General features: G+C 38.0%; 1 protein-coding gene across 3 annotated transcripts in view; it reads left to right on the top strand.

Annotated features, from left to right (window-relative positions):
• The window catches only part of EBF1 (EBF transcription factor 1), a 276,429-nt gene extending 251,859 nt beyond the window's left edge, over positions 1 to 24,570 (top strand). For all 3 annotated transcript variants that reach the window (XM_062002369.1, XM_062002368.1, XM_062002366.1), the window contains exons 12-16: positions 11,423 to 11,488; positions 12,095 to 12,272; positions 13,789 to 13,968; positions 17,507 to 17,701; positions 23,104 to 24,570. In XM_062002369.1, coding sequence (XP_061858353.1) covers positions 11,423 to 11,488; positions 12,095 to 12,272; positions 13,789 to 13,968; positions 17,507 to 17,701; positions 23,104 to 23,135 — 651 coding nt within the window. In that variant the 3' untranslated portion in view covers positions 23,136 to 24,570. The remainder of the gene's footprint in view (positions 1 to 11,422; positions 11,489 to 12,094; positions 12,273 to 13,788; positions 13,969 to 17,506; positions 17,702 to 23,103) is intronic.
• The last annotated feature ends 2,876 nt before the right edge of the window (positions 24,571 to 27,446 follow it).

Here is a 27,446-nt window from a genome sequence, read left to right as displayed (position 1 = left end):
GACTGCACTTTCACTTGGAACAGCAAGAGCTCATCTAATAATAATTTAGTAAATCAGCCATTTAGTGGCTCAGTCGTACACTGTATTGTGCCAAATAATATTCAGTTCAAGTGTATGCTGGTGAAATTGAAATTCAGGCTCCAGTCACGTGGCAACTTTTTTGCTCAATGGAGGGATGAAATGGAAAATCACCCTCCCAATAGACTGTTTGAATGTGGTTATTTATCAAAAATATAGCAGAGTGACAATATAAACAGGATTTGGTTGAATGTGGTACAATCTGTTCTAATCAGGCTTTTATTATTGTGGTTTCTTCTGCACAGATTATTTGATAATTCATGATTTGCATTTCATCTTCAGTTTATTTAATGTACGGGCAGAGAGCAGATAGGTGTAGTTACGGTGTAGTTACAGTCGTCTAAGGCCTGGTCCTGCGGGAAGCGTGGCGAGACCTTTATTGCCGTGTTTCGGGCACACAGGGAGCACATGCCCTTAGGAGCAACGGGAAAGCACAGCTGATGTTTTTCATCCTCACGAAGCACTATGTCTGTTACTTCATAGCATGAAAGCAATATCAGATGAATTTCTTTTCCCTGTTTAAGGCTATCAGGATTTGCAGAGAGTGGTAATATTTTATATGAGACTAACTGATGTAACTGGAAAAAAAAACCAGACAAGCTTTTGGGTGCCCAAGCCTTGTTTCCTGCGTGCTGGCTGTACTTTTTCTCGCCCGTGTCACTGAGTCTAATAAAAGATATTACCTTACCTTACAAAACTTGCCTTGTTTGTAACCATAGACCATTGTGACTTAAAGCCAAATGCTTTAAGGCTGTCTCTGATGAAGATGGGAGAGAGAGAATATTTTCTTAGGAAGTATGTTGTGAAGTTTAATTTGTTCCTATTAAAGTGGTGCTTTGAGATCTTTGAATGCAGGGCATTGCAGAAGTGTGAAGTAATGTCTATAATCTCACCTACAGTTCCCATTTCTAACCTAGTTTTAGGTGTTATGCAGTGGTTTACGTGGTGATGTAAAATATGATTGCTGTGTATTTCTCACAACACAGTCCAATTGAGTTGCAGAAAAAGCATCCTCCTAACCATCATGATGCCATTTAGCAGAGAGTGCTGGAAGCAATAGGATGCCTGTTGTCGTAATTCTTCTAAGAAATACAGAGCTTCACAATCTATACTCAACTGCTGACACTTGAAAACTCAAACATTTTGGTAAAATGAATCAAGCAGTAATGTTTCTTTTATGAGATCTCCTCACAGGAAGGGAAGGTTTGGCACCATTTGGAGATCAGACTCAGTGATCCATCATAGCAAAGTCAGCTGTCCTGGCGCGTCTCATAGGTCACTCGATCGAACCAGTGGCTCTTACAACTATATTATTGCTTATGGAACAGTAATTGAGGCACCATGGTTAAAAATTACCTGGTCTAATAGGCAGTGAACAATTTGCACTCAATACAATTATAAGCCAAATCATTCATTTCATAACACTTGGACTAATTTATTTGTTGACCTTTTAATATCCATAGCCCTTCAGTAGTATTAGCTGCAACTCAGACAAAATCTCTTGTTCATTTTACTTTCATTGATTTTTTTTTTCCATTGAGGCAATAACAGTTGTTTGAGTACAACCTTTGCGTTCTATTGTAAAAGTCAATCGTGTAACTTATGTTGGTATAACTCAACTGGACTGAAACGTCCTCTAAGTACAATAGCATACAGTCTCATGCTACTTGTGTGAACACGCAGATGCATGCTGGATTTATTTTAAAGAGTGTTTCGGAATAGATTTGTGGCTATAGGTGACAAATGATATGCTTGCTGAGAGGAGAATGAAAGCAAAACACAGAAGCATCCTTTAAAAGCGCTGCCACACAAATGTAGCACACTTTGTGTTCAGATATTACAGGAGATTTGAGACATTTTGGAATTTGTCTGCTGATTTTAATTCAGGATGACTAAAGTGTCTTTACTAATTAAGCTATATTCATAATTTCATCTTGTTTCTTAATTCCTAACATTTTACCGAATAGAGGTGTTTAATTTTTTTCAAAAGTGAGCTTCTGACAAAGAAAATATGTAAATATTTTTAATAAATCGGAAAGCAACAACGTTAATATTTGGATAACAGGAATTTCCTTTCACTTTTCATCATTAAACTAGCATGAGAGCCGAGGTTTTTTTAATGGTCAAAAAGTTACCGAAACATTGATGTGTTTTGAAAAACCAGCTGTAAGTTTTGAAGCTTTTCCATCAAATGTTGATGTAGCGACAATGGTAATCTTTTCACTCCCAGCTGCGAGTGAAAAAGGGATCCTAGCTTGTGCAAAATGGTGTGCCTGCTTTTACATTGTGGAGGTGTACACAGAAAGATAGTGATCTCTGTGAAATGTTACATACATTTAATTTCTCAGATACGTGGTTATTCAACATCTATACTTGCTTTGGATAATTTCAGCTGATTTTTTTAAGGCTGCACTTTAAAAGTAAAAGGATCAGGAGCAAAATATCTTTTGTTTCTGATAAGAAAGTTGAACATTTTTTAGAGTATATGCTAGGAGGCACTTTATTGAAGTAGTTTTTCTGAGCCAAAGCCTCTTTGTACAATAAAATACTGCAAGTCCTTTGAACATAGTTGTAAAATATAGTTGTTACACATTCGGCATTTTATGCTTCCCGAGAAATTACCGCTTGGTGTCTACACCTAATCTATGGTCTTGTCTTTTCATTTCATTTGGGTCTGAAGTGGTCCTTCATTGTAATGAGAATGCCCCTTTCAAGAGACTTCTTTTAATTGCGCCAATGATAAAATGGAAGTGAAAGTAGTCATTTGTAGGGGTTATGACTGAGCAGTGTTTTAACTGTAATACTAAAACCTACCAACGTTATTCCAGTCTCTATTTCAACATTTTTATGCACTCACTCTCCACAGAATGTAGTGGAATATCATTCTAGGTCAGAATTTCAATCCGTCTTATTCTTCAGTGTTCTTCCTGCTATTAAAAGTGACCTGAACTCTCAATTTTGAACTACTGACACTTCCTACCTGAAATGTACAATCCAGAAAAGTGACAGTTTCACAGATCTTAATGATACGTTGTGGGGTTTGTTTTGGTTTTGTTTGGTGGGCTTTTCCCCCTTTCATTAAAAGAAAATGTAAGTGGGTCTTTACCTGAGTGAACACTCACTTTTACAGAAAATAGCTAGTTTGGCATACTGAGATATTTATATGGGTAAATGCATTAAAAAAGAGCAACTCTAGAAATTGAATGGGCAAAGCATGTATGTGCAATTTACACTTTCATTGCGAGATAGCTCTGTTGATTTAACTCAGCAGACATTCTTGCTTTGCAATCCTAAACATAATTATATATCTCTATAGATGTAAATGCAGTAAAGTGAGTTATGCAACCCAATACATTCTAAATTTGGCCTAGTGGGAGAACAGTTTAAAAATGATACAACTTGACCTGTGATTGGGCAGTCTTTGTGTATACAAATAATAGATGTCAGCTCATTCGCTCTTACAAATACAGAACTGGATATCTACACTGTGCCACACACAAAATCACAAGCCACATTTAATCTAGTTTCAGTCTCTAGTATCCCAGGGAATTTTTCTAATGGGCATAATAATCTGATCTGCAGAATGAAGTTTCTAAAACAGCCTGTGCAGAATCTTTGAGTGACAGTCTCAGAATGTTCTGTTTCTGTTCATTTTTCCAAATTCTTTTTAAGTTTTCTTAAGTCCAGACCCTTCAAATAATTCAAAACATTCTTCTTCTTCCATAAGAGGACTTTCACAATTTTCCAAATGGGTATAAAATGGTCAGGAGAAGACTTTGAATAAGAAGTCTCTTTAAGTTTTTTCTTTCTTTTTTTTCCTGTTTGTTGCAATTCTCATCTGCAAATGGTTTCAAGAAATAGGAATGTTAATACTATGAAAAGCAGAGGAAGAGCTATCAGAAAATCTTACATACACAAAAACAAACAAAAACCTCCAAAACCTAAATGCTCATTAGTCTCAGTAATGAACATCTGCTTCAGAGAGCTGTAGACGCTGGTACAAATAGTTTGGGGTAAATTTTCTAAAATAAATGCCTGAGGTTCCTATCTGAGATTGCTTTGTGTGTCTCTCTGTATTTTGCCTAGGAACCCAAGGTAGCTGGGGCACATAAGGAAAATGTAGAGCACAAATGTGCGTTTAAGTTATCACGGTAAACCTTGTGATCAGCTAGAAGAAATCTTAGAGAGCGTAGTATGATCCTTTGTTTGCTCATGTATTCATGGATAAATATTTCTGTTGTCTAGATAGATGGGAATAGTGTGAGTCACAGTAAACTGGTGGGATGGAAGAATATACAGGAAGTTGGTGAAGAGTTTTTTATTAACCACTGATTTGAGATTATGTGAACTTATCCTTTCATGATCTAGTTTATATGTCCTTTATTTTGTCTTCTCGTGATTCACAGGGTCTAACAAAGTCATCTTAGTATGAAAGATGGGATGGCTTAAGTAAGGAAAACTGTATGCAGAAGAACTGATCTTTACATGCTAGGATAAATGCTGCAGCTTTTTGTACAACATGAAACATGCATTCCCTTTAGTGATCTTGGTATGTGTCAAACTGAGGGGATCTCTCCTTAGATCCTCACAGTGTGAGGTTGCAGGACAACCTGTGAGAAATGCTATAGAAGATGCCACAGAATTACCATAGCATCAATTTCTACATCGACTGACTTCTACCAGCTACTAGTTGATGTGCTGTAGGATGTGAATAGATTTAAGAACACAATGTAGTAATATCTACCAGCCCTGTGCAGTGTGCGTCAAAGGTAGTGCCTCATGAGTTACAATTTGACAATTCTGAAGGGTTCCTGAAGATAAATGCCCTTTTTATGGTAAACTTAGGGGTCTAGGCCAAGACGTACTGTAAACATACACAGAAGAGTCAAAGTTCTCCAGCTACCTGTTGAGCAAAGATATGAGTCACATCATCACTGTTGGATATAGCTCCTAAAAGGTATGGTTTAAGCGACCTGATCTAGGTGAACCTGCTTCTGCAGGGAGGTTGGACTAGATGATCTCTAAAGGTCCCTTCCAACCCCTACCATTCTGTGATTCTATGAAGCACTGTCAGAATGACTTTGTTCATACCTGCTCTCACATACACACTCTTCTTCCTTTGACTTAAACATTAGCAGAGAGCTCCAGAGCTTTTAGCAACAAAACCATCCAAATTACTTGCCAGATCCTTCACTTGGTGATAATATGGTGGGAGCACCCAGACTCTCACTCTCAGTTTATTCAAAGACTTATCCCAATACAACTATATTAATGCTGTTTTATTCCATGCTACTGTTTATCTAGATGCAGTACACATCTGTGCTAGCTACTGATTCTGTTGCCATTGTTATCATTTATGGAAATGAAGACCAGCAGCATGAGTGGTATGGGTTAAAAAAAAGGAGGCTGATACCTTTCTTTTTTGGTATCTAAATACACCATATTAACATCAGGATAATAGGGGTAAGGTGAGAGATTTGCAAGGACAGGCTTATAAGTGATTTTCATAATTCTGTTCTTTCTTTTGTCAGCAGTATTTGCAACAGAGGCTGTTTGAACAGGGGGTGTTTTCCCTATTGCTATGCATTTATCACCTCTGTGGTTAAGAGGTGTTTTAATCATCGATTCTCAATGTTTATGGCTAGATGCCTGCTCACATTTGCACTTCAGTGTTTGTTCTTTCTGCTGCCTCATATAGGCTTTCTATATTTTATTTATAAGGCTGGCTCATTGTGGAGCAGGTGGTAAGGTCATGCATGACTGTTTTTAGTGCTGTAGATTTAGGGTGCGATTTTCAGTTTGGGTGGAGGCTGATGAGATTACAATGGCTTGGAAAAATTAAGGTTCTAGCTCTCACTGTAGGATTATTTTCTGGAAATTGCCATTGAAATTCAGTGTCAGGAATTCAGTGTCCTGAATTCCATCCTATAGGCAGCAGCAAGCAGAAAGGGGTTTTTTTTCTGTGTGTGTCTCAAGTGAAGTATGTTGTCTTTCTCATTTTGCCTTCCTGTCTTTGTAATATCTATATGATGTTTACTTCTTTGGTATGATTCAATTATAATATGTGGAAAGAGTTCAGTTGTTTGTTTGCTAGAGAAGTTTTCATCTTTGTGTGAGTACAAATATCTTTTAGTGAAATGGCCCTGTTATTTTATACTTCCCATTAGGCTGGCATAGTTCCTTCAGTTTTACAGTAAATGAAGAATCTTTACATTTTGAATGGCTTTTATGAGTCTTTATAAAACTATAATTGCTGAAAATGATACAATAATGCAGTGCTCACTGTAGATGTGGAGGCATGGGAAGTTCTGGACAGGCTGGAACCCTTCTACACTAAGCTAGATGGCTGATGCTTTAGATCTGTGGCATGCTTTTAATTCCTTCTCTACCAAAATGCTGGTTTTGCCTTTGCACTTTAAAGAGATGTTCACAATCTTGACTTTATCTTTTAAAATATAATGCATACACACATTTTGAATAAAAGTTTAAAACTTAGTTCTAACACATATCCTTAACTAGCATATTTACATTTTCACCCATTGAAAAACAAAGGAAAAGTTTGAGCACAAATTATTGTAATTGTGCCTCGAAATCTCAGATTGTGACCTTTCCAAGGTGAAGAAAGGAGCTGGAGTCTGAGCTTCAGCATTTTGACTCTGCAGAAGAGTTTTTTTCTTGCAAGTGACTATGAGAGTGGGAAGTTAGAAGGCAGAGCCAGGAGGTCAGACATAAGAGTCGAGGAAGTATGAATGACATCACCATCCCTAAGTACCCTCTCAGAAGATGAATGAGCTCTCTCTTGTATTACAATGCTAAAGAGCATTAGAAGGTGATATGATATCTAGACAACACATAAGATAAATGCCCCAGAGTATGCTAGAACAGCTTCCCCCCCACGCCCTCCACGAATACATAAATCCTTCGGTGGTCTCAATAATAGAATATGCAGCTGATGAGTATTATATATTGTCCTCAACTTCTTGACAATATTCATTGAGTTTTAACAAGTACTTTGAACATTACCTAATGTAGTTACTTAAGCTGAATAACTCAGTGTAGCTCCAGGTACCCTTCATCTGACTAAACTCACAGCCCTTTTGGGACACAAAGTGGATTTTTTTTCTCTTGTTGCTAAGTAAAAGTAAGCAGATGTTAACAGAAGAAATATCCCATCTTTTTAAAAACTGACACAAAATGTGTTTATTGTGATAAAACTTGAAACAGAATGTTTTCATCATGATAAAACTTGAAATGCAAGTTTTGTGATCTTAATGAATTCCTTCTGAAGGGAATGCATGCCATAAACAAAACACACAGAATTTCTGTAATGTTAGTTCAAGGTACATTCTGTCAGAAGTGGATTCAGCCTGAATTTCAGTCTCTGTGCTTCAAAAGCACAGTCATTCCAGATATAATCTTTCCTTCAGTAATTTTGGAATATGCAAAGCTGCGGCAGACTTCATGACCCAGCATCCTCTTTTGCTTGTGTAAACACCACACCCCTTAGTATTTTCACAAGGAAAATATGATTAACATATTTAATGAAATTCCTGTTTCAATAAGAAAAGTCCCTCAGTAGAATATCAGCCTCAGTTGCAAATAAAAATGGGCTCTGGATCTGTGGTCTGTAGCTGCATGGAGGGCAGAGTTCTGGTGCATCATATTTAATCACTAAAGCACTCTTTCCTCTTTTCAATATTTCCTCAAATGTTATTTTTATAAAAATAAAATTATGCTCATTTGAAATAAAATGCAAGACAAACAGACCCTCACTTTAGCTCTAACTAAATGCTGCAAAGTCCTTTATTCTAAACTAAAAGCTGTCAGACTTTTAACATTAATAGAAGAGTAGAGCTTTCTTGACAAATGCCTCCATAAATTAGATATTAGCTTTAGTCAAACTCTGTCTCTCTCAGGAAATATTTCCACTTGCATATTCAATTGGAAGGACCTTACGTGATGCTCACTTACTGCTATGAAAATCTAGGCTTCTGAGATGAAGGCAAAGAGAAGTTTCTGTTAACAAAACAATATCTGGAATAGTGTACCCTGAGCTTACGCCGAGATTTCTTTTTACAGAATGTGAGTTTCACTCACTTTTTGGTACATCTGCTACTCTGTCCACCTATCTATCTGTTTATCTATCACCATTGCAGTGGTAACATGCAGTATCAATTGGATTTTAAAAGACATAGATCTTTTATATTAGCTGTCCTTTTTTATAATGCCTTTTACAAATTTAATCAATACATTTTAATATACAGTATAGTTTAAGTGCAATATACAATAAATATTCAAGCTTCATCTTAAACATGCTCTAGCCTTTAAATTGTTAAAACTGCAGTGCCCTTTCAATCTACTTACATAATGTCATAAAATATACATTTCAAGGTAAATGAAGTCAGCTACTTCAATTTAGTCCCTCAAACTGGTAGTAAATGAGAGGTTAACACTATGGTGCCAAACCCATTATTGAGTAAATTTAGCACCTTGGACAGCTCTGTAAAATCTTTATTGCTTTCCTGACCTGCTCGTCATGTTCTGTCTATGTGTTCAGTGGCTCTCAGCTCTGATTGAAAGGCAATATATTAGATCCCGAACACAAACATGCTCGGGGGCTGCTTCACTGTGAGCGTAATGACATGGAGGTGAGAACAATTTTCTGGTCACCGCAATCCAAGCACCTTGCAAGGTCTGTTGCTCTAACTTATAGAGGACTTTTGGGGCTCCTTTCTCGTAACAGCAGATTCTATGGTAATTTAAGCAGAGCTGCAAAGGGTTTTTGCATTCAGAAAACAAGAAGTTAATGTCTTGAGCATGTCTGTAGTAGCATTTTATTGCGTATTTCTAAAGCTAGTTTGTGTCTGTACGAACTACTGTCAGCTCTGGAATAGAAGATACCACTATTTGACACGGGAGTTCTTGAGCAACATCTACTTTGTATGATCTGAAAAAGTCATAAACAGGAAATGCTTTTATTGTGTGAAAATAGTGTTAGAGAAAGTATGAAACTCAAATTTATGGACTCTGAAAACGTTGGAAAAAAATGCAACCATTGACTAGTTAGGAAAATGGAATGCTACTTGTCAAAGCATATTGCAATAAACCATCATGACAATTAGTTTTATTTACATGCAGTAGGATATGTCATCAAAAAACTTCCAGTGTGTAAGAACTGGAATATATTTGATATTAGGTAGAGTGGCTGTAAGATTCTGTGTAATTACCTCATTTTTAAACACGGTCTTCAATCTCTTTTGAGAGGCGTTCTAAGGTCTTTAGCTCAGTATTACATAAATAACTATGATTAGTCAGGTAAAGCAGAAATGACTATTTAAACTTTCTCTTTTTTTTTTTTTTTAGTAATTTGGCATAATGACAGCTTAGGTTAACAGTATTCCAAAGCAGTTTGTGGGCTCTGTATCACATTCTAATTTTCCGTCACTGAAATATATAGTGCAAACAATTTCTACTGAAGTGAAATAAATCCTGGTTTGCAGAGTCGAACACCTGTGCTGTAATTTTCCACCTAAAATCATGGATTTGAAAAAGATAACATTTTTCAGTAACACCCCCGTTCTTCTCTAGTTTGTATCTTCAATATCAGGCAAAAAAGGGAAACTCAGTGTTCTGATTATCCTGGCAGAGCAACAAGGATTGATTATACCTGGATGCCGTTTGTTGTCTGTTCACCCACAATCACACTGCTATACACATTATTGTGGCCAAACTACACCAAAAAAAAGCCCCTCCCAAAGCAAAAACCACAACAGAAAGGAAAGTACCCCACAAACCCAACAAAAATCAGAAAAAACAAGTAGCAACTTAACTCCTCACAGTTTGTTGCGAATATAGTGATTTTAAAATCCATCGATTATATGTTACATCTCACTGCATATGTGGAAAATGGTTTAAGTGTGTGTTCTGAGAGAGAGATGTGTGTGGCAGAATGCAAGCCTAAATGTTTACCGGGAGTACAAAAATCCTCCATCCCGTTTTTGAATTTAGGACGTTATATATGTCATAAGTAGTTACTGCAGTATGACAACTATTTTATCTTATAGAGAATTTAAAACCTAAAAAAAATGCTAATATGCATCTAAAAGCTTGTCATTTGAAGAGTTGTTCAAGGATTTTTGAAGAGGTTATGGTGACAGCAAAATGAACGCAATTATATCTCTATTTTCTGATCAGAGTCTACAGTATATGAAAATTGAGCATTACTGTTTCTTTTTGGTATAAAATATGGCTATTGTGTAAAATATTTTAAGTTTAAAAGTTTAACTTTGTAGAAAATGGTAAAATCCCTAGAAGTGGTAATATTTTTGTAGTTTTTGTGGTGAATAGCATCGTGTTGGTATACTACAGCAATACTAAGGATCTGGGGATGACAAAAATGTACTGTTTTACTCAAAGGACAGCCTCTACTGGTTTTGATCAGGCAATTTGGAATTTATTAGATGCTTTCAAAGAATAAGGGGAAAAAAATCTTCCTTTAGGCCTAATTTTGCAATGCATTTCCACATTTTCTATCAGGGTTGTTCCTAGAGATTCTTCCACACTGTAAAATGTAAGAACACAGGGAATGCTGTTATTACATGGATGCCAGTTTAAAATACTCTAAGAAATGTTAGATGGAAAGAAAAAAATAGGAAAAAGAAGAAAAAAAAATGCTGGAGCAATAAATCTCAGATTGTTTTAAATTTTGCTGTCCATGCAGGGAATTTTTTTCCAGGAAACACTGCACTGTCCGGGGCCATTCTCTCATACTGCATGCCTTTTCCTCTTATGCATCATTTTATGTACGTAGATCCTGCCCTGACCCATCGTTTCAGGGTACAAATCGAAGTTGAAAGGTTACATTACCAATAGGATGGGAGTGATTGGATATCTTTTGAATGTGGCCTGCTGGGTAAGGTCACAATTCCAGCAGTATGCAATTAAGAATAAAATAAACACATTGAAAGGATTCATAACATGCTCCAAATGACATTGATTGCAGTAATCTAGTAAATGACCCCAGGATTGCATTCTGCAATAAACCGATGAGCGGTTTATAGTGCAGATGGTAGAGACAATTGAGTGATGTATTTTATTTTGCAGCACCAATGATTCTCACCTTTTGACTTGATTAAGCGTGTGTGTGAATAGGATGAACTAGTGATTTAACACCATTCAGTGGCTGCTGAAAGTTGTTACAATTAAGGTATACTTGGCAGGAGGAAAAAAAACCCACCGCAAAATACAGTGCAATAATAGAAGAGTATAAAAGATTCTAATATTTGTTTTCCCCCACAAGGAGTTTATTGAACTCAGAGGAATGCATCTGTTTTTGTATTGACAGGAAGTAATACTTAAGAGGGCTGCTGATTTAGTAGAAGCACTCTATGGTATGCCACATAATAACCAGGTAAATGCACTCTACTTCAGCAATTCTAAAACATGGGTATTTCTTAGATGTAAAGATAGATCAGGGGCTAAAGGTATATGATACTACAGTGTGAGACAAGAATAAATACAGAGGGCAATGTCATATCTGGAGTGGGGCTTAATCCGATCGTTTTCTTTTTTTTAATGGGTATGAATTTAGTGCTTGTAAAAGCAACGTGTTATTAACCCTGGAGGCATTTGCCCACTTTCACCAGAGACTATATAATATGGGAAATCACATACACTGTGTCTTGCCGCCAGTGATTTTTCAATCTTGCCCTAAAGACAGCTTTAAGGTGGAGTAAGTCTAGGCTCTAGCCCTATTCTGCCAGTTGGTCTTGTTATACAGAAGCATGGCCACTGGGACTGAAACTTCAAACTCTCTTACCACAGATGTCAGGGTTTATCACAGAGGTGGCAGATCTTACAAGCATTAGCTATCAGTCTGCCAACTGGTTTAGAAAGAAAAGCATCTTAGGTTTTTTTGCCTTTGGACAGGAAAATGTTTCACGTTAATGAAAGATTTGTCAGAGTTGTATTGGTAACTCTTTTCTTTTTTTTTCCCCCTCTCCTTCTTATTGTCCAGGAAATAATCCTGAAAAGAGCAGCAGACATCGCAGAAGCACTCTACAGTGTCCCCCGCAATCACAACCAGCTCCCCGCCCTTGCTAACACGTCAGTCCATGCAGGAATGATGGGAGTGAATTCCTTTAGTGGTCAACTAGCTGTCAATGTCTCCGAAGCCTCACAAGCCACCAATCAGGGTCAGGAGAAGACTCATCTTCCTCTCTCTCTGAACTTTTTCTGATATAAAGTCAGGGAAATGTGCCAAGCAGTGAGTGATGGTTCAAGCCTGAAGGCTAGGAGCACAGCTGGACAGACACCATCCCACACGCACACACAGCCTTTGAATGCCCCAGCACTGTCCTGAGATGGGGCTTTCTTTAGTGACTTTTGCCCCAATTCAGGAAAAGCACTTCTGCATATATCTAGTTTTTTCCTTCTGTTCAGAATGATTTGTGTTTAAATCCCACTAATTTTAAAAGGCTTTCTGTTGACTAGAGCATGTACTTAACATGAAGTACTTGCTTATGTATTTTTCTGAGCATGGGTGATCTCTCAGTCTGAGTCCTGTGTAGCGTTTCTTTATAACACAAAAGTATCTCTTGAATATTTGTCTGTTTGGTGTGGTTTTGCAAGAGACATAATATTGGCACTGGTTTTTATTCAGTTTGAGACTTTTATACATTTCAAAACTAGCAAAAAATTAGAAATATTTATGAAGACATTTTCAGATCTTCTCTGATTTTCAAAATAAAATGTTTTTCACTTTCTAGAAAATCAATATTGTTTTAATTCCCACAGTTAAAAATAAAAACAAGTGAAGAACATTTTTGTGAAAACCCTTTGCATTTTCCCACCTCCTTTGTTCATCTCAATTCATTATCCAGCTTAAAAATCCACTTTAACGAGAAAGTATTCAAATGATGAAAAGGAAGACAAAATGATTTTGCATTACACATTAAAAATTAGAAATTGTTTTAGATTTAAATATTTTATGGATGTACTGTGTGGTAGGAGGAAATGTTGGCATTTTTGTTTTTTCTTCTAGGAGTGAAGATACTTTTTGTGTTTCTTTGCTTCTAGAAACAAATATTCCTTTTTGCATATTTGGATACGAGATTCCTCAAACATAATTTCCATAATTTTAAGCTGATGCCATGTCTGACAGTAACTTTCTACCAACATAATGATCAGACAAGGACAAAAAGGCTAAGGACATCCCACCACTTTGAGAAATATATCCTATATTTTCTAAGGTGTGCAGCAAGCATCTAATTTGAGATGCATTAAATGAGAACGACATCAGAAGAGAGTTAACAAAAATCGTGGGTTTAACATACCTTAACTTGGTATGTGCTTCTCACTTTGAAAATGTAGGTCTTGTTTAATTTGTTTCCTATAAACTGTTAGAGTTAGTGTTCCTGTAATACCCCACAGCAATCTTTGCTTGAGGGCATGGGTTGCCTGTGGAGCTGTGAAGGCTGTAGCCTGTCTCCTCCACCTTTGTGTTGCCATCAGCAATGACCTGGGCAGCGTGGGTTCACAATTTGTGTTGCCTGGTGGTGGTGGTGGTCAGTCCTGGCCCTCCCCATGTACACCATGGCTGGAGTGGGCCACTGGCTTGGTAGCCCAGAGTTACTTGCTTGTAGCTGTTTGTGTAAGAAACTGTTTATTGGGCTAATACCAATTTGTAAATGTATTCCCTCCCCACAAAAGGTTTTACTCGCAACTCAAGCAGCGTGTCACCTCATGGCTATGTGCCAAGCACCACCCCTCAGCAGACAAATTATAACTCTGTCACAACAAGCATGAATGGCTATGGGAATGCTGGAATGTCAAATTTAGGCGGTTCTCCAACCTTCCTGAATGGATCTGCTGCCAATTCTCCCTATGCCAGTGAGTATTGTATGGCTTTTCTGTGTTTTTGCACATTTTCATTAGAAGGAGATGGTGACTTTTCTGTGCTACTCAATATTTGCCTTCTATTTTGAGCACTTGAAATAGCGCTTGGTCCTTTCTCTCCTCTCTAAGGCACTGACCTCTGAAGGGCTTTGAAGACACTAGTGTTGCCAGCAATGCTCTGACCTGTTGTATTATTATTATTGTTATTATTACTTACAAAGAACAATGTCTCATGATTTGGGCTGATAGTTTCACAACTTACCTTATACTGTGTAAATTAGAAATGCTGTCCTCAACATTGCTTGAAAGTAGAGATGGCATAAGTGACTTAATGTCCATTGAAGTGGATCAAAACTCAGTTGTCAGTAAAGAACCTCTGGTTGCAGTGGGTACAAAAAGAAGCTAAGGATATTTCCTGCAGGAAAATAGGTTTTTTTCAGAAGTAAGTTATGAAGGACAGAAAAGTTTACTGTAGTAAGACCAGCATTTCTGTAAGCTGCATGGCGATGAGAGACTTCTGAGCAAATAATATGTTCATAACCTTTATAGAAATTATTAATTACTCTTGGGTCTAATCTTGATTGCTTATACTTCATTTACTTCTCAGTAGGTATTATATTGACTTCACTGAGAGCTTAGAGTTAGTAAAATGTGTCAATGGCTCTTAGAGTTTGTGTTCTGGTGTCTATGCAGTGAATGCCACAACGATGTAAGTCATACTAATCATATATTCCATGGTGTAGAGACCATATAATCTACAGTCCTAATTATAGAAACATTTCTGTGTAGGACTAACTTTCTGAGTTTTTCATATTAAAGGTTTAGTAAGCAGGTTACATATAAATATATTTCTATTGATAGAGGCCTATGAACCTCTCCTGCAGCCTGTCACACAGCTCAGCAGACCCTATTCACATGAGAAAATTAAATGAATAGGACCTGTTCAATTCCTCTGACATTACCCATGTGGCATAAAGAATTCCACTGCCATCTGTAGAAAGCTGCTTTCAGAATCAGACCAGAAAGTCTTGTCATATAAATAGGTTTCATAGGCTGAGACCCTAGCATGGACAGGACAAACAGACAGCTCAACGTACCAAGGTTTACACAGCAAACTCTAAGTTCAGTAGTGGTTAGCATTAACAGTAGTCAATAATTATTTTGAATTGCATTGCTAGAGCTCAGAATTAAAAAGGGAATAGTAATCTTGATTTAAAAAATTACCTCCAAGGCTTCTTAGCTGCTGCAAATTTAGAAGAAAATATTTACCCACATAACTAGTACTTATAACCTGGAAATTGCTAACCAGTTATTATTTTTGTACCCTAATAATAATGTAGCAAATGATGTTACAAAGTACCTTACTTATTAAGTTGAATTTACTGTCATAGAATCTGTGCACTCTGAATTCATAATATAACATGATTGATGAGACATCTCTTTTTGGAAGCAGATGCCAGTAATGCATTTAAAATACTCTAGTAGTGTGTTATTTCATATTTATGAACGAAGCCCTCTTTAGAATAGCATTTCACTTCCCAGCTCTAGTTCTCTATTCTAGTTATATTTCGGGAGATTTTCTTGGTAGATCTGTCATTCTGCTAATGCCTAATCCATTGAATCAGAAAATGCTTCAATCATGACCTGAAAATTAAAAGGTGGCATTCTTAATTAAATCAATAAACTAATTGCTGTACAGTAGCAATTCAATTTAGGTGCTTTGATTGCTCTCCTTTAGCAAGTACTTCCAGACACAGAGTGACTTCAGAGTAAGATTGTATCTGTCAGACTGTGAAACTTTGAACATTTGATTTCCATTAATTGATTTCCTCAGTGTTAACAAATATGATATCAGATTCTCAAATAAGAACTTAAATAGGGTGATTTTTATCTACATAAATGCAAATAAAATAATACTTCTAAGCCCCAATTAGAAGAATTTCACTATATAATATGCAATTATTCATAGTCCCCTCGTGTATATAAGCAGTGTCTAAACAGGATGAAGAACTAAAGAGATCTTACTATTGGTCCTTTCTTTTTCTTTTTCTTGGATAAGAAGGGAAACTGACAATGCTGTCTGAATGTAAAAGTAGTTGTCTTTGTTTTCATGAAAACACAATAAATCCAAAGCACAATGATAAATACATGAACCAAAGATATGGATATGTGTATTTAAAAACTGAATCTCCTATATAGCAGATTTGTATCTTAGACAATCCATCCAGTCCCTAAAAACAAACAAACAAAAAGGCCTTAGGACTACACTTAGAAAAACTGAAGGCTATCATTTTATTCAATCTTGTAGTTAAATCCAGATCTTCTTTTGATGTGCACCGGAATGGCTTCATTGCTTAGCTATTGCAACTGAGATTCCAGTCGATGGCTCTAAAGGAGAACGTGGTATTGACTGTATTCAGATGGTGGGCATAGATCCTCTGGGAGAATTATTGGTCTTGACCATTCCAAAAGAGGCTTTCATTTTCAAAATTCCCCATCCTGGGTGACATGTGGAATGCCATCTCCATTCCTGTGCGTGAAATAAAATGGTCACATGAGAAATAGAACTGTTTTTCATGTCACTGTGAATTCCTGGGAAGTTCCCCACAGCAGAAGCTTTCCCAAAGCTGATGGATACAGGAAAGCTGTAGACTGATTTGGTACTAGTAGTTATAACAGGGTGACATCAATGTAAACATTGATAGTCACAGGGAAGTAAAAGCAAAATTTCTGTCAGGTATCCATACATCTTTGTGCAAGAAACACTGTGCCAGGAGACCAAAGAAGTAGAGAACTGTCAGAGTGGCCACCTCACTACTTGTTTCATGCTGGACAGCCTCTGTGTATAAATACTTGTGTGTATATTATGTATACTCACAGCTTTTGGAGTAACTCCTTTTAAACCCTAGTTCTTTCAGGGTTTCAGAGAAGAAAGGAACCCAAACCTTTTTGCTGACTTTCGACAAGCAGGTTGATTGGGTCACCACTAAGACCTCTCTAGCTACAAGTGACACGTGACTTAAAATGCTGTGTTTGGAGGCCAGTTAAAAACTCAAACCTTTCTGGAATACAAATCCCAGATGCAGATTTATACTTTAAACACTATCCTTGCCTGTCAATCTTGTAACCCCTGAGATACCTACATAGTCTGGATTCCCTCTTATCCACCTACATAACATCACAAATCCGGTCCAGGGCAGTGGCTAATGCCAGTCACTAGAAAAGTTTGAAACAGGATGACAGGGCAGGTTTTTTTTTAAGAATAAAGAGTTGCAGTAACAGAGAATTAAGGGAGTGTGTAACAGTTCTTAGAATTGCTGCTGCTGAACACCTGTAAAACAAAAAAAACAAGTGCATTTCCCATAGTGATTGATCACATTTTGTGAACGGCCAGATATCTAACAGCAGTAAAAGCCTTGGCCATTTGGAATTAGCCCCAGTGCATCCAAGAAGCAAAATTCTCTTGTTTCTGCAGCCTGCCGATTATCTAATACTAAAGAATGCCTTTTGGGTGTGTTTTTTTTGCCTCTAGTTGTGCCATCAAGTCCGACAATGGCCTCCTCCACTAGCCTCCCCTCAAACTGTAGCAGCTCCTCTGGGATTTTCTCCTTCTCACCAGCCAACATGGTCTCAGCGGTGAAACAGAAGAGTGCTTTTGCGCCTGTCGTGAGACCGCAAACTTCTCCTCCTCCCACCTGCACCAGCACCAATGGCAATAGCCTGCAAGGTAGGTGAAACCAATTCTAGAGCACAGATGGCAAAACTGTGAGTTCCCAGTGCCTTGCGAGGCTCTAAGTGACATTGAGTTGTCAAAGGGGTTAGAAGACAATGGGGGATCCCCGGTGGTCTCTGTCCTAAAGTTTTCTCCTGTAAAGAATAACTGGACTTCACCACCATCCCACCTAGTACCATGCAGGTGTATCTACCCTATCTCTATCTCAACTAATACTGCTGAATTGAGAGGCTGTGCCTTTTAAAGCACGGACCTACTGTTATGATAAAAACGAGTAATATTTCGGCTTACTAATACCATCCTTTTTCTTTCTTTCCTCTCTTATTCCCTGTTGTCGTCCTTTATCAGACCAGTCTTTTGTGGACTCTAGCAAGTACTCCACTGCAGGGTCTCTCCAGGGGCTGGCCTTCTCCTGAAGTACGTCACTCAATCTTCCCTTCCTTTTTTTTTTCCTTTGTCACAGTACTCTTGTGCAGAAATCCTACTGAGAGCAAATAGACTGTTACAGAGCTTGGCACAAACCTTTGCCTTTCATACATAGAAGACACATTACAAACTAACAGCAGCATTTTCCAGTTTAACTCGTACCAGGGCAAACATTAATATCCTCTGATTAATGTACTAATGTGCCAATTAATTCCATAAATGACATGGGGCCTTTTTGAAACCCTCTTCAACTGTTGGTATCAAGAGGCTGCTCCTTTTCTGCATCCCTTCCTCTCTCATTACAAAGTGTTCCAGCATTAGTACCTAAATTTGTTTTGCAGCATTGATGCAAGCCGAGGCAGTAACAGACAAAAGCTTGCCAAACCGTGGATGCTGCAAAGACCAGCACTGCCCATTTCATTGTTTGGTTCAGCCTGTTTTACAACACTGTGCCTAAACCTTCCTGTGTAATTACCTCACTGAGCATTAGTGTGCTGAGAGAGACATTTTCATGCTCGCTTAGACTGAGGAGTTTCCATAAGCAGATGCAGCCAGCTGCCTCCAACTGTGCCAGAGGTGGGAAAGGTTTTGCAGTGTGCATTATGTTTCCCCCAGACCTGAGGTCTGTTTTCCTTTCCACGTGCCTGTGCAAATTATCCTAAATGCATCGAGCAGGGAATAAAATCCTTCATTTTTAAAGCCATGTTTAGAAGGAGCTGTGCAGAGCAGGGGGAGGAGAGCTCCACAGTCTCCACATGTCACTCTACAGCCTCTGGAAAGAGAAATGCCAGGCTTGCGGGCATAATGCTGATAGCACCGTTAACAGCCAGAAAAAATCTATATGCAGGCAGAATGGAAGGAATTCATTCATAAAAGCTGGGTTCCATTGTGACTGAAGGAAAGCATTGTCCTCAGTGCATTTTTACACTGGTGAATAGGAAGGAGAAATCAAAGATTTTCAGATGGACTGTGGTGTTTGAAAATTTTGCACTGCTGACGTGCAACAAATTTTGAAGGCAACAGCTAAAAATGCTTCACCTCCAAATCCATTTTAAAAAAGAAGCTAAGGGTTGGCTGCAAGAAGCTTTTAAACATGTTAATGTTGTTTTTTTCTTCTCTTCACCTTGTCCCATCTTGCTGTTACGGGTGGAAAGAAGAAGTAACAGGAGAAAGCTTTTCAAGGCAGTGTTTTTCCTTTCACAAGACATGGAATTCTCAGGTTCCACATACTCAGTTATGAAAAACAACTAGGAAATGACCTGAGAGCACTGGACACAACTGGGCCTTGCTGATTGCCTCTGCATTATGTCACATCCAGATCTGTAATGCCCAGAAACCACACAGACCTGAGTGCTTCCCCTAATTTTTATTTAGCAATTCAGTTTTCATAATAGGAATGAGGCACCAAGAGGCAGTTCATTTCTAGGTCATCACTGAGCTTCTTGGTGAGTTAAAGACACACAGCCTTTAGTCCTATGCCTTCTGACACCACCTGAGGCTTGTAATAATCACTCAGAAATGCACTGTCTCTTGTGCCTTATTGCTTAAATAAACAACCATGTATAAGGAGGCTGTTTTATCTCTCCTGGGCTTCTGTATACATCAGAAAGCAATCAAGCTTTCCTTATGTAGCTTAGATATCAGCAGAACTCTCTAAAACAACAGCTAGGCTTATCTGTTGTTCTCTTTGCTATGCAATTTTCTAAAACTCAAAATACATTATTTCTGTAATTTTCTGGCAGCAAATACAAATTAGTACCTGATAGAAGAAACAATACCTATTGGTGGGAGTTTTTCTAATCTCTGCCCTCCCTTCTTGGAGGTGGTGTGATCTCATACCTACACTGTTTCCCACTCATATCTCTGTTTTCAGGATCAATAACATGCTACAGCTGAGAGAATTTGCATGACTAGATGTAGCACTTATGGAATAAAAGTAGAGAGATATAAATGAAGACTTGGAAAGAATTGAAATATCAAAGCTTTTAGGCAGAAAAGATGTCATTTGCCATTTGCCTTGTAATTTAATTCAGAATTTTAGAGCTCTTCAAAAACAATAATGCTTTGAAAAAATGAGCTAAGATCTGCATCTCTACCCTTTTTTTTTCCAATGCAAAAAGGTGCATGTCTGATATCTGACTACAGGAAAATGTCTAAGCCAGGAAGGGAAGAGTTGCAATTATGTCACCTTTGTTTGGACTCTTACCCAGGCTAGACAGCTGTGTTATCCCAGGAGAGATATAATTCTTGACCACTTTTTGATGAAATTGATTTGGTTTTGATGAATCTTTTAGCTTGATCTTTTTTTTGCTGGAATAACATTTTGACATTTTCTGAAGTGTAGGTGATTTTTCTAAAGAAGAAACAACATCTTGTTTTAAAAAATCACTAAATTTAGAATTTAGAAAGGTCTGAAAAGGACAAAAAAAAGGTTAATGAATTATCCATCTGACTGTGCTCAGTTGCACTCATCACGTATAGGAAGACTCTACCCCATTCCCATCTGCTCAACTCCTTGCTTATCTGAGCAGTAAAGGAGAGAGCACTGTTGTCAGTATTGCTTTCCTCTGGTCTGTAACATACGGTGCTGCTGCCCAAGCATTGCCTTCCCACCCCTAGTTTCTCCTTAACAACTGCCATTCAGAAATCTCCAAGTGCTTAACTAACAGGGATACAAATTGTTATCCATAGGTAAGAAACAGAAACGGGACAAGTTGCTTGACATATCACAATGAGCTAGAAGGAGAATTGAGACAAAATGTGTGTCTCAGATCCATGCACACATGAGTCCTTCATATCTTCAGGTAGGGAGAATTACAGTCTCACCCTTAGCTGCAGGTGGCTGCCTTGTAGGGCTGCCACAGCAGAATTATACTCTGATTGACCATATCCATGGCTGTTAATACCTCTTTTATTGATGCCATAGAGGTCTATGGTTTAGGAGCCATACCCTGGCCCATATGTAGGGATCCCAAGAGCTGAGCAGGAAGCAACCACAGTAATAAGAGCATTGCTTGATTTGGTTTAGCTTCATTTTCAGTCACACATACCAAGGGGACAGACCAATTGTGAGCGTTCCAAAACTGTTATTTGAGACACTGTTGAAATGAAACGTTTTGAGAGGGTTTTGTTACACAAAGCTGCTGCCGTTTCACTGAGTATTGATTAAATTCTAAAAGGTAATATTGAATTCATCCTATGATTTGAGATGAAGGAGACAGCATAGCTATGGAGACAATATGAAAATGCATCCTCAGATTATCTCCACGGTGGAGACAAAAAGCCCATGACAGGAAATACCTCAGCAAGGAACGTCTAAGACACAGTGGTGTCCTCTATGCTGCTCTCTCGAGTGTCTTCCCGTAGGGCTTAAAGCAACTTAACTCATCTCTCTATCCCTTTCATCCTCCTTCTCAGCTCCTTGAAGGGCCCTTATGTGGAGCGGAAACAATCAGCACAGTGATTCCACATAAAACCGTTGCTGAATGATAAATTCCAAGAAGTGAAATGCTGCTGTGTAGTTGCAACACGTCACCTTGGAGGATGGCCTGTTGCAAACATGTGGATGTGTTTTGCATTCTCGCCTTCTCCTCTCATTTTATTTCATTTAATCAGTGCGGTTTACTCGAGCTGTTCTCCCCTTGCTGATTAGAGTTGTAATTCTTGCACATATGGTGGTGTTTGTGGAGAAAACATTTCCCTCCTCTCCCCCTCCAACCCCAAATCTGTGAGTCTTTTGCTTTGGCTCTGTTCTTATCAAATAATTGCAGCTGTAATTAAAGCACAATGAATCAGCACCAGTCACAGGGTTGAGTTCTTCCTTAAGAAATTACATGTCCAGATGTCTGAGATGGCAGGCAGTTCTAGCATTTAAATAATGTGCCCATGAAGTGCCGCCAACCTGAAGGCAAATCTGTTCTCTACCTTTTGGCAAATAACCGTACAACTGGTATTTTAAAGGTGAATTGTTGTTACAGTTTTCACCATAAACTTGCATGACTACCTCCTCTAATGATGTGCTTGCTCACAGTATATCACCTGGACACTTGGTGTATCTGATCAGCGTAGAGCTCCTGGTAAAGAGAGGGCAACCAAGCTGGAGGTCAGCCTAGGTGGAAGACTGTACCTGTTGACTTTTAATGAATATCTCCTCTTTAAGGAAGGTGGTGGTTTCATAGAAAATGAGGTTAGGAAGCGTAATAAGGGAATACTGATGATTCAATTTAACCAACAAAAGAGAAGACATTAATTACCACTAACATATGACTCAGTGATACGGTGATGTCTGCTACAAGTGTGTTACACCCATTACCACAAGATGCCCGTCTGCTAAAACACCAATTAAGGACATAGTTTAATTTAGAGTTTGGATTTGAGAGTTTAAGTCCTTTTCTGAGTACCTGGAAATACATACATAGTTCTCAGGGCTGAACACTGTACTTGTGAGAGAAAACTGGCACAGGCGAATGAACCACTGCAAGTGTCCCCGAGGCAACCAACACCCGCCCAGGTCTGTCATATGGGTGGCCTATGGGGCTCCAGTCTTTTTCTCCCATGTGGGGCATCTGCTTTGTTTTTAAAAGAGCAATAGAATGTGTGGCAATGGTTGGGTCTGGTTTAAGTGTCCTGAGTATTTCGAGATTCTAAAACTAAAATCAGGAAATTAAGCTGGGGTCTGACTCTGCTATCAGGGGAAGTGCCGTTTTCTGCCCCAAAAAAATCATTAATTCAGCAGAGTCACTTGCAGTTTATACCACTTTCCAAACAGAATGAGATTTCCTGTGATTACTATATGTGTAGCTATCTCTACTGGATGATCCTTATATACAAATTTAATCCACAGTGCAGATGAGTACGTTGCTAGTAAATGTTTAAAAGCTCTGAGGATTTTAAATGTTGCTTGGTAATGCACAAAAGTAACTTTTTTCCCTCTGTCTCTCCCCCACCCCCCTCTCTTTTCCTTCTGACAGCTATATCTGGCATGATTGTTCCCCCCATGTGAAAGAATTGCCTTGAAGAATTTTACTAATGAAGAGGTTGAATTCTGCTTCAGAGAGAATCTGATACAAGTCCCAGAGTGGAACTTTTTACTCAGGCCTTTTTAAAAATAAAAAAGAAATAAAGAAGAATCTTACAGTAACTGCGGATTTTTAAACAAAAAAATCACCATCCTTGCAAATACTGAAATTAACAATCTACAGATGCAAGGTGTTGATTCAAGTTGTTTATCCCAAATACCTGGGAGATATATTTATTGTATGTTGATAAAAAAAATCCACTTTTTTTTTTTTTTTGCAGGGGTGGGAGCTTGCTTTTATTTCCTTCTGGTTTATTTTTTTGAGGCTTGATTTAACTCAACACCATTTGTCTTTTATGAATCATACAATTACACAGGGGACACTAGAGATGGAACTCCACATTTTTAATTTATGATTTTTTTTTTTAAAAGCTGTGTAAAGAAAAAAAAATGAAGTGGTGTCATTTACATACAAGTCTGTATGGGACAGAATAGAAGTGCCAGTTAGTTTTTTTGTAGAAGAATTATGGCCATTTAATTAAGGGTCGGCTCCTATAGGCTGCTTATCCAGTGGTGACTTGCTAATACGATGCATTTGTAATGTTCTAATTAGATATCACTTCCTAGAAAGCTGATATTTTTGGATGAGGAGGGCAGGGTGAGGGGTGGGATTAATAACCTCTCTCAATATCAGGCTAAGCAATTGTGTAAATAATGCAGCAGGAAAAGTTGGCGAAAGGGAAAGTAAGGATGCAAATAACAAACACATTCCCTCTTGAACTGAAACCCAGTGCCTCTAGATGTAATGCTAAAACAGCAGAATTGGATGAGCATGGCTCTCTCTTTAGCTTATGTATCAGAATTTTTCCAAATGAGTGGCCTTCTGGAAGTTTAGTGTTACCTGAGCTGTGCATTAATGCCGTTTGGGTTTTGCACAGCCGTCTGATGACACGGACTGCGGCCGTCACACAGGGGGAGTGTTCTCAACCTGGCCCCTCTCCCCTTGACCTATTTGTTTTTGTGGGGCAGAACAAGAATAGACTTGTCTGTGGTTCTGCATCCTCATAACCTAAAAGCACACATTTTCTTCAGCCTCCCACTAGGATTGTTCCTGTATCGGTCGACCCTCTGGGTTTGTATCATAATATATTAAGCGACAGGTAACTGCGTTTGAATAGTAAAGGGAAACATGACTTTGGGGGGTGGGGGGGTGAGGGGTGGGGCTGTTGTTAGAAAGACTTCAAATCAAACCCATAGCTTCTGTTTTACCAAACTTTTGCTATCATTATCTGGGAAGTGTTCTTAAAAAAACCTATTAGTCAAAGAGGCAGCAAAGCTCTGAAGATGCATTACCTGATATTTTTTTCTTTGCTGTTGTGTTTTGTATGTAGTTATAAATACTGTAGATTTTTTGTGATTTTTTGCCAAAGTTGTTGTTCTATTTATACATTTTAATGTCTTAAGACAGTTTTTCAATATCACAAAAAAGAAAAAAAAGAATTTTACTGCATATTTTGCAAAAAGAGCTCACTACCTTTAGCTTGCACATACTTGCAGAATTAATTAAAGGAAAAAAAAGCTTTTTGTTTCTGGGTTTTTTTTGTTTGTTTGTTTGTTTTATGGGGGATTTTGTAAAATATCCATATAAATAATGTATTTATCTTTGGAATTTGTACATTGCTTTTTATCCCCTACCAAGTTTATTTTATTGTGTATGTTTGCTATGTGAAAAGTGCTGATTTGTTTGGTCATTCACCGTTGTATTAGCTGTTTAAATGTGATTTTAAGACATTTCATTTATAGGGATTTTTTTTTTTTTAGTATTGTTTAAAACCATGCTTCCATTTTTTTTTTAATTTCCACCCAAAAGCCATTGTCTATTTTTGTATTATTTGTAAGTTAAGAAGTTTTTTCCAATATATGGCAAAAAGTAGCATATTATTCTTGTAGCATTTAGTTATGTAGATTTTAAAGAAAATGTATCCTTTGCTTTTGAGGCTTAACAAAAATTAATGCTGTTTTACTCTATTAATATGCATGGGATTTCTCCTCTTTGGAGTGACGCATTTTTGTGCATTAAATATGGGGAGAAACTTCATAGAACTCGATGAAAATACTTTCTTTCTTAAGTCTGCTTGTATATTTCTCTGTCTTTCACATAAATATAAACCAGCAGATTGGATGCCTTAACAATGCAAATCATATTCATTTCACTTGTACATTGTACTGTGCACCAGAACTGTCAATCATCACTAACATTCTAAGAAAAAAAAAAAAAAGGAATTGAAAAGCACAAAAGAACTGTTTTGTTACCTTAAAACAATATAACTTTTTTCTAGTCGAGCAAGAAATCATTTACAACGATGCTGCAACTGTGCATGCTTCCTGTATGAATTTTGCAATGGTTTTCACTAGAATGTCACAGTGTGATCTATGGGGGGAAGGGAAGAAAACAGGATCATTATTTTCTTTTTTTTTTTCTTTCGTGGTGAGAAAATAAAAGAAGAGAAAACTGGAAAATGTGAGAGACATCAGTTTATTGCTTCTCTGTATTCCAAGCAATTATTCTAATTCACGTAGTAAGCAACGGCACGACAATGTAATCAAATTTAAAGCCATATTTTGTCCAGTGACACCATCAATTACTCTTGTAGAGCTCCACTCAAAGTCATAGCGATTTTGACACCAGTGTTAGCCATCGATGTTTGTAGTCTCCTACGCCAGTGTCCAAAGATCCTTTGACAATGTGCATAATTGCGTTTTGTTGCAGCTATTTATTAGTGATCTGATGAATGGGAATTTAGAAAAATTGCCCCTGCACCATTCCTGTCTTTTACAAAGTAAAAGATGCAGCTGTTTACAGAATATGGCTTTAAGTGGAAACATTCAGATTTCAGTTTTAACAAGGTGAAGCTTCACAATGACTGGATTGCATAAAGTATGCCTATTTCCTCACAGTTGTACTAGGATGCAGCTAAAATGAAGTCATCTCTGAAACTACTAATCTTTCACCTTCTTATCTAAATCTTTTTGAATAGACACACACACTGTACAGTTCTATTGTTAGAGAAACTAACTACTGTAGAGATTGTTATAATTTTTTTGCAGAAATTCAAGCTGTAAAAACTTTTCAACTTTCACAATATTTAATTAAAGTTACTTCCTGTCTGTGAATACAGCTCCTAGTTGTGTGTTTATTTTTCTGCTTCTGCTAGCTAGTAGGCAAGGAAAAATAAAATACAGAAGCTAGAGGCTCCTGGGTTGTCTTTCTGAAATTAAGGAGAAGCAGAAATTCGTGGAATTACAGGTGGTGAATCCTGGCGCACCGAAACTCCTCTTCCCCTGGCACTGATGGCTTTCAAAATATCCTCACTTATAATTCTGTCTTGGTATTACTTCAGTCAATGACAACACTTCCAAGTGTTAAGTGACTCAAGGCCAGCTCCAAGAACTGCATCAAAGTATGCTGAGCTGACCATAAAGGCTGCTCCTATGAAGCGTTTCCATTCTGCCACCCTTCCTAAAAGACAAACGTGTTTTGTTGGTTCTGAGCATTTCAATTCATTCAGTACTCCAGGAGACAAACATAAGAAGCCCAACCTCTGGAAGGGCCCTACCTCTGCAAGGCTGGCATAATGGCACTTAACTGGGCCTGAAGAGCAGCTATCCAGTGGTTGTCACACCAAACACCTGTATGGGGACAAACAAAACCCTTTAAACACCACACCTAACGCAAAGCTCCAAGCACTTCCAAGGTAGGGACAGAGACATTGGCTTTGTGGTTGAAATAAAATTAAAATTTTCTGTAAAATATTACACTTGCAAAAAGTCAAGCAGGTGGAAGTGGCTTCTTGCAATGTAAAGTGGTGAATGAGGCCCACTCCAGTAGTTGTGAGAGGAAAAAAAGAGCTGTTGGCAAAATCAGACCCCAGGTGTGTTCACTGTGTCAGCACAAGGGTTCTGTTTCTTCTACCTGAGATAATTCCCCTGCTTCTTTTTTAAGTGGTATGGGTATTGGCAGCTCTCACTGCAGCTGAGGGCTCTATGAATGCTCAGCTCACTAGACAGATGTTGGGTCTCATGTAGCTGAAAAGCAGGCTTAAAGATTAAATTCCAGCTGTAATATGAGGCAACCTGTTCTAGGTGCGGCACAACCAGAGCTCTGCTTCAGCCATTTGGATCCAATGAGAGTGCTTTTGTCTGAAATGCAATTTCAGCCACATTAAGAAAGGTGGGGTCTGAACCATCAGTTTTCTATTTGAGACAGTACTGAAGAAAAGTCTCCTAATCAGACAC

Source organism: Colius striatus, chromosome 9 (genome assembly GCF_028858725.1).
Source record: "Colius striatus isolate bColStr4 chromosome 9, bColStr4.1.hap1, whole genome shotgun sequence".
In the NCBI taxonomy this organism is placed as follows: Eukaryota; Metazoa; Chordata; class Aves; order Coliiformes; family Coliidae; genus Colius; species Colius striatus.
This window is presented reverse-complemented; position numbering and strand designations above follow the sequence as displayed.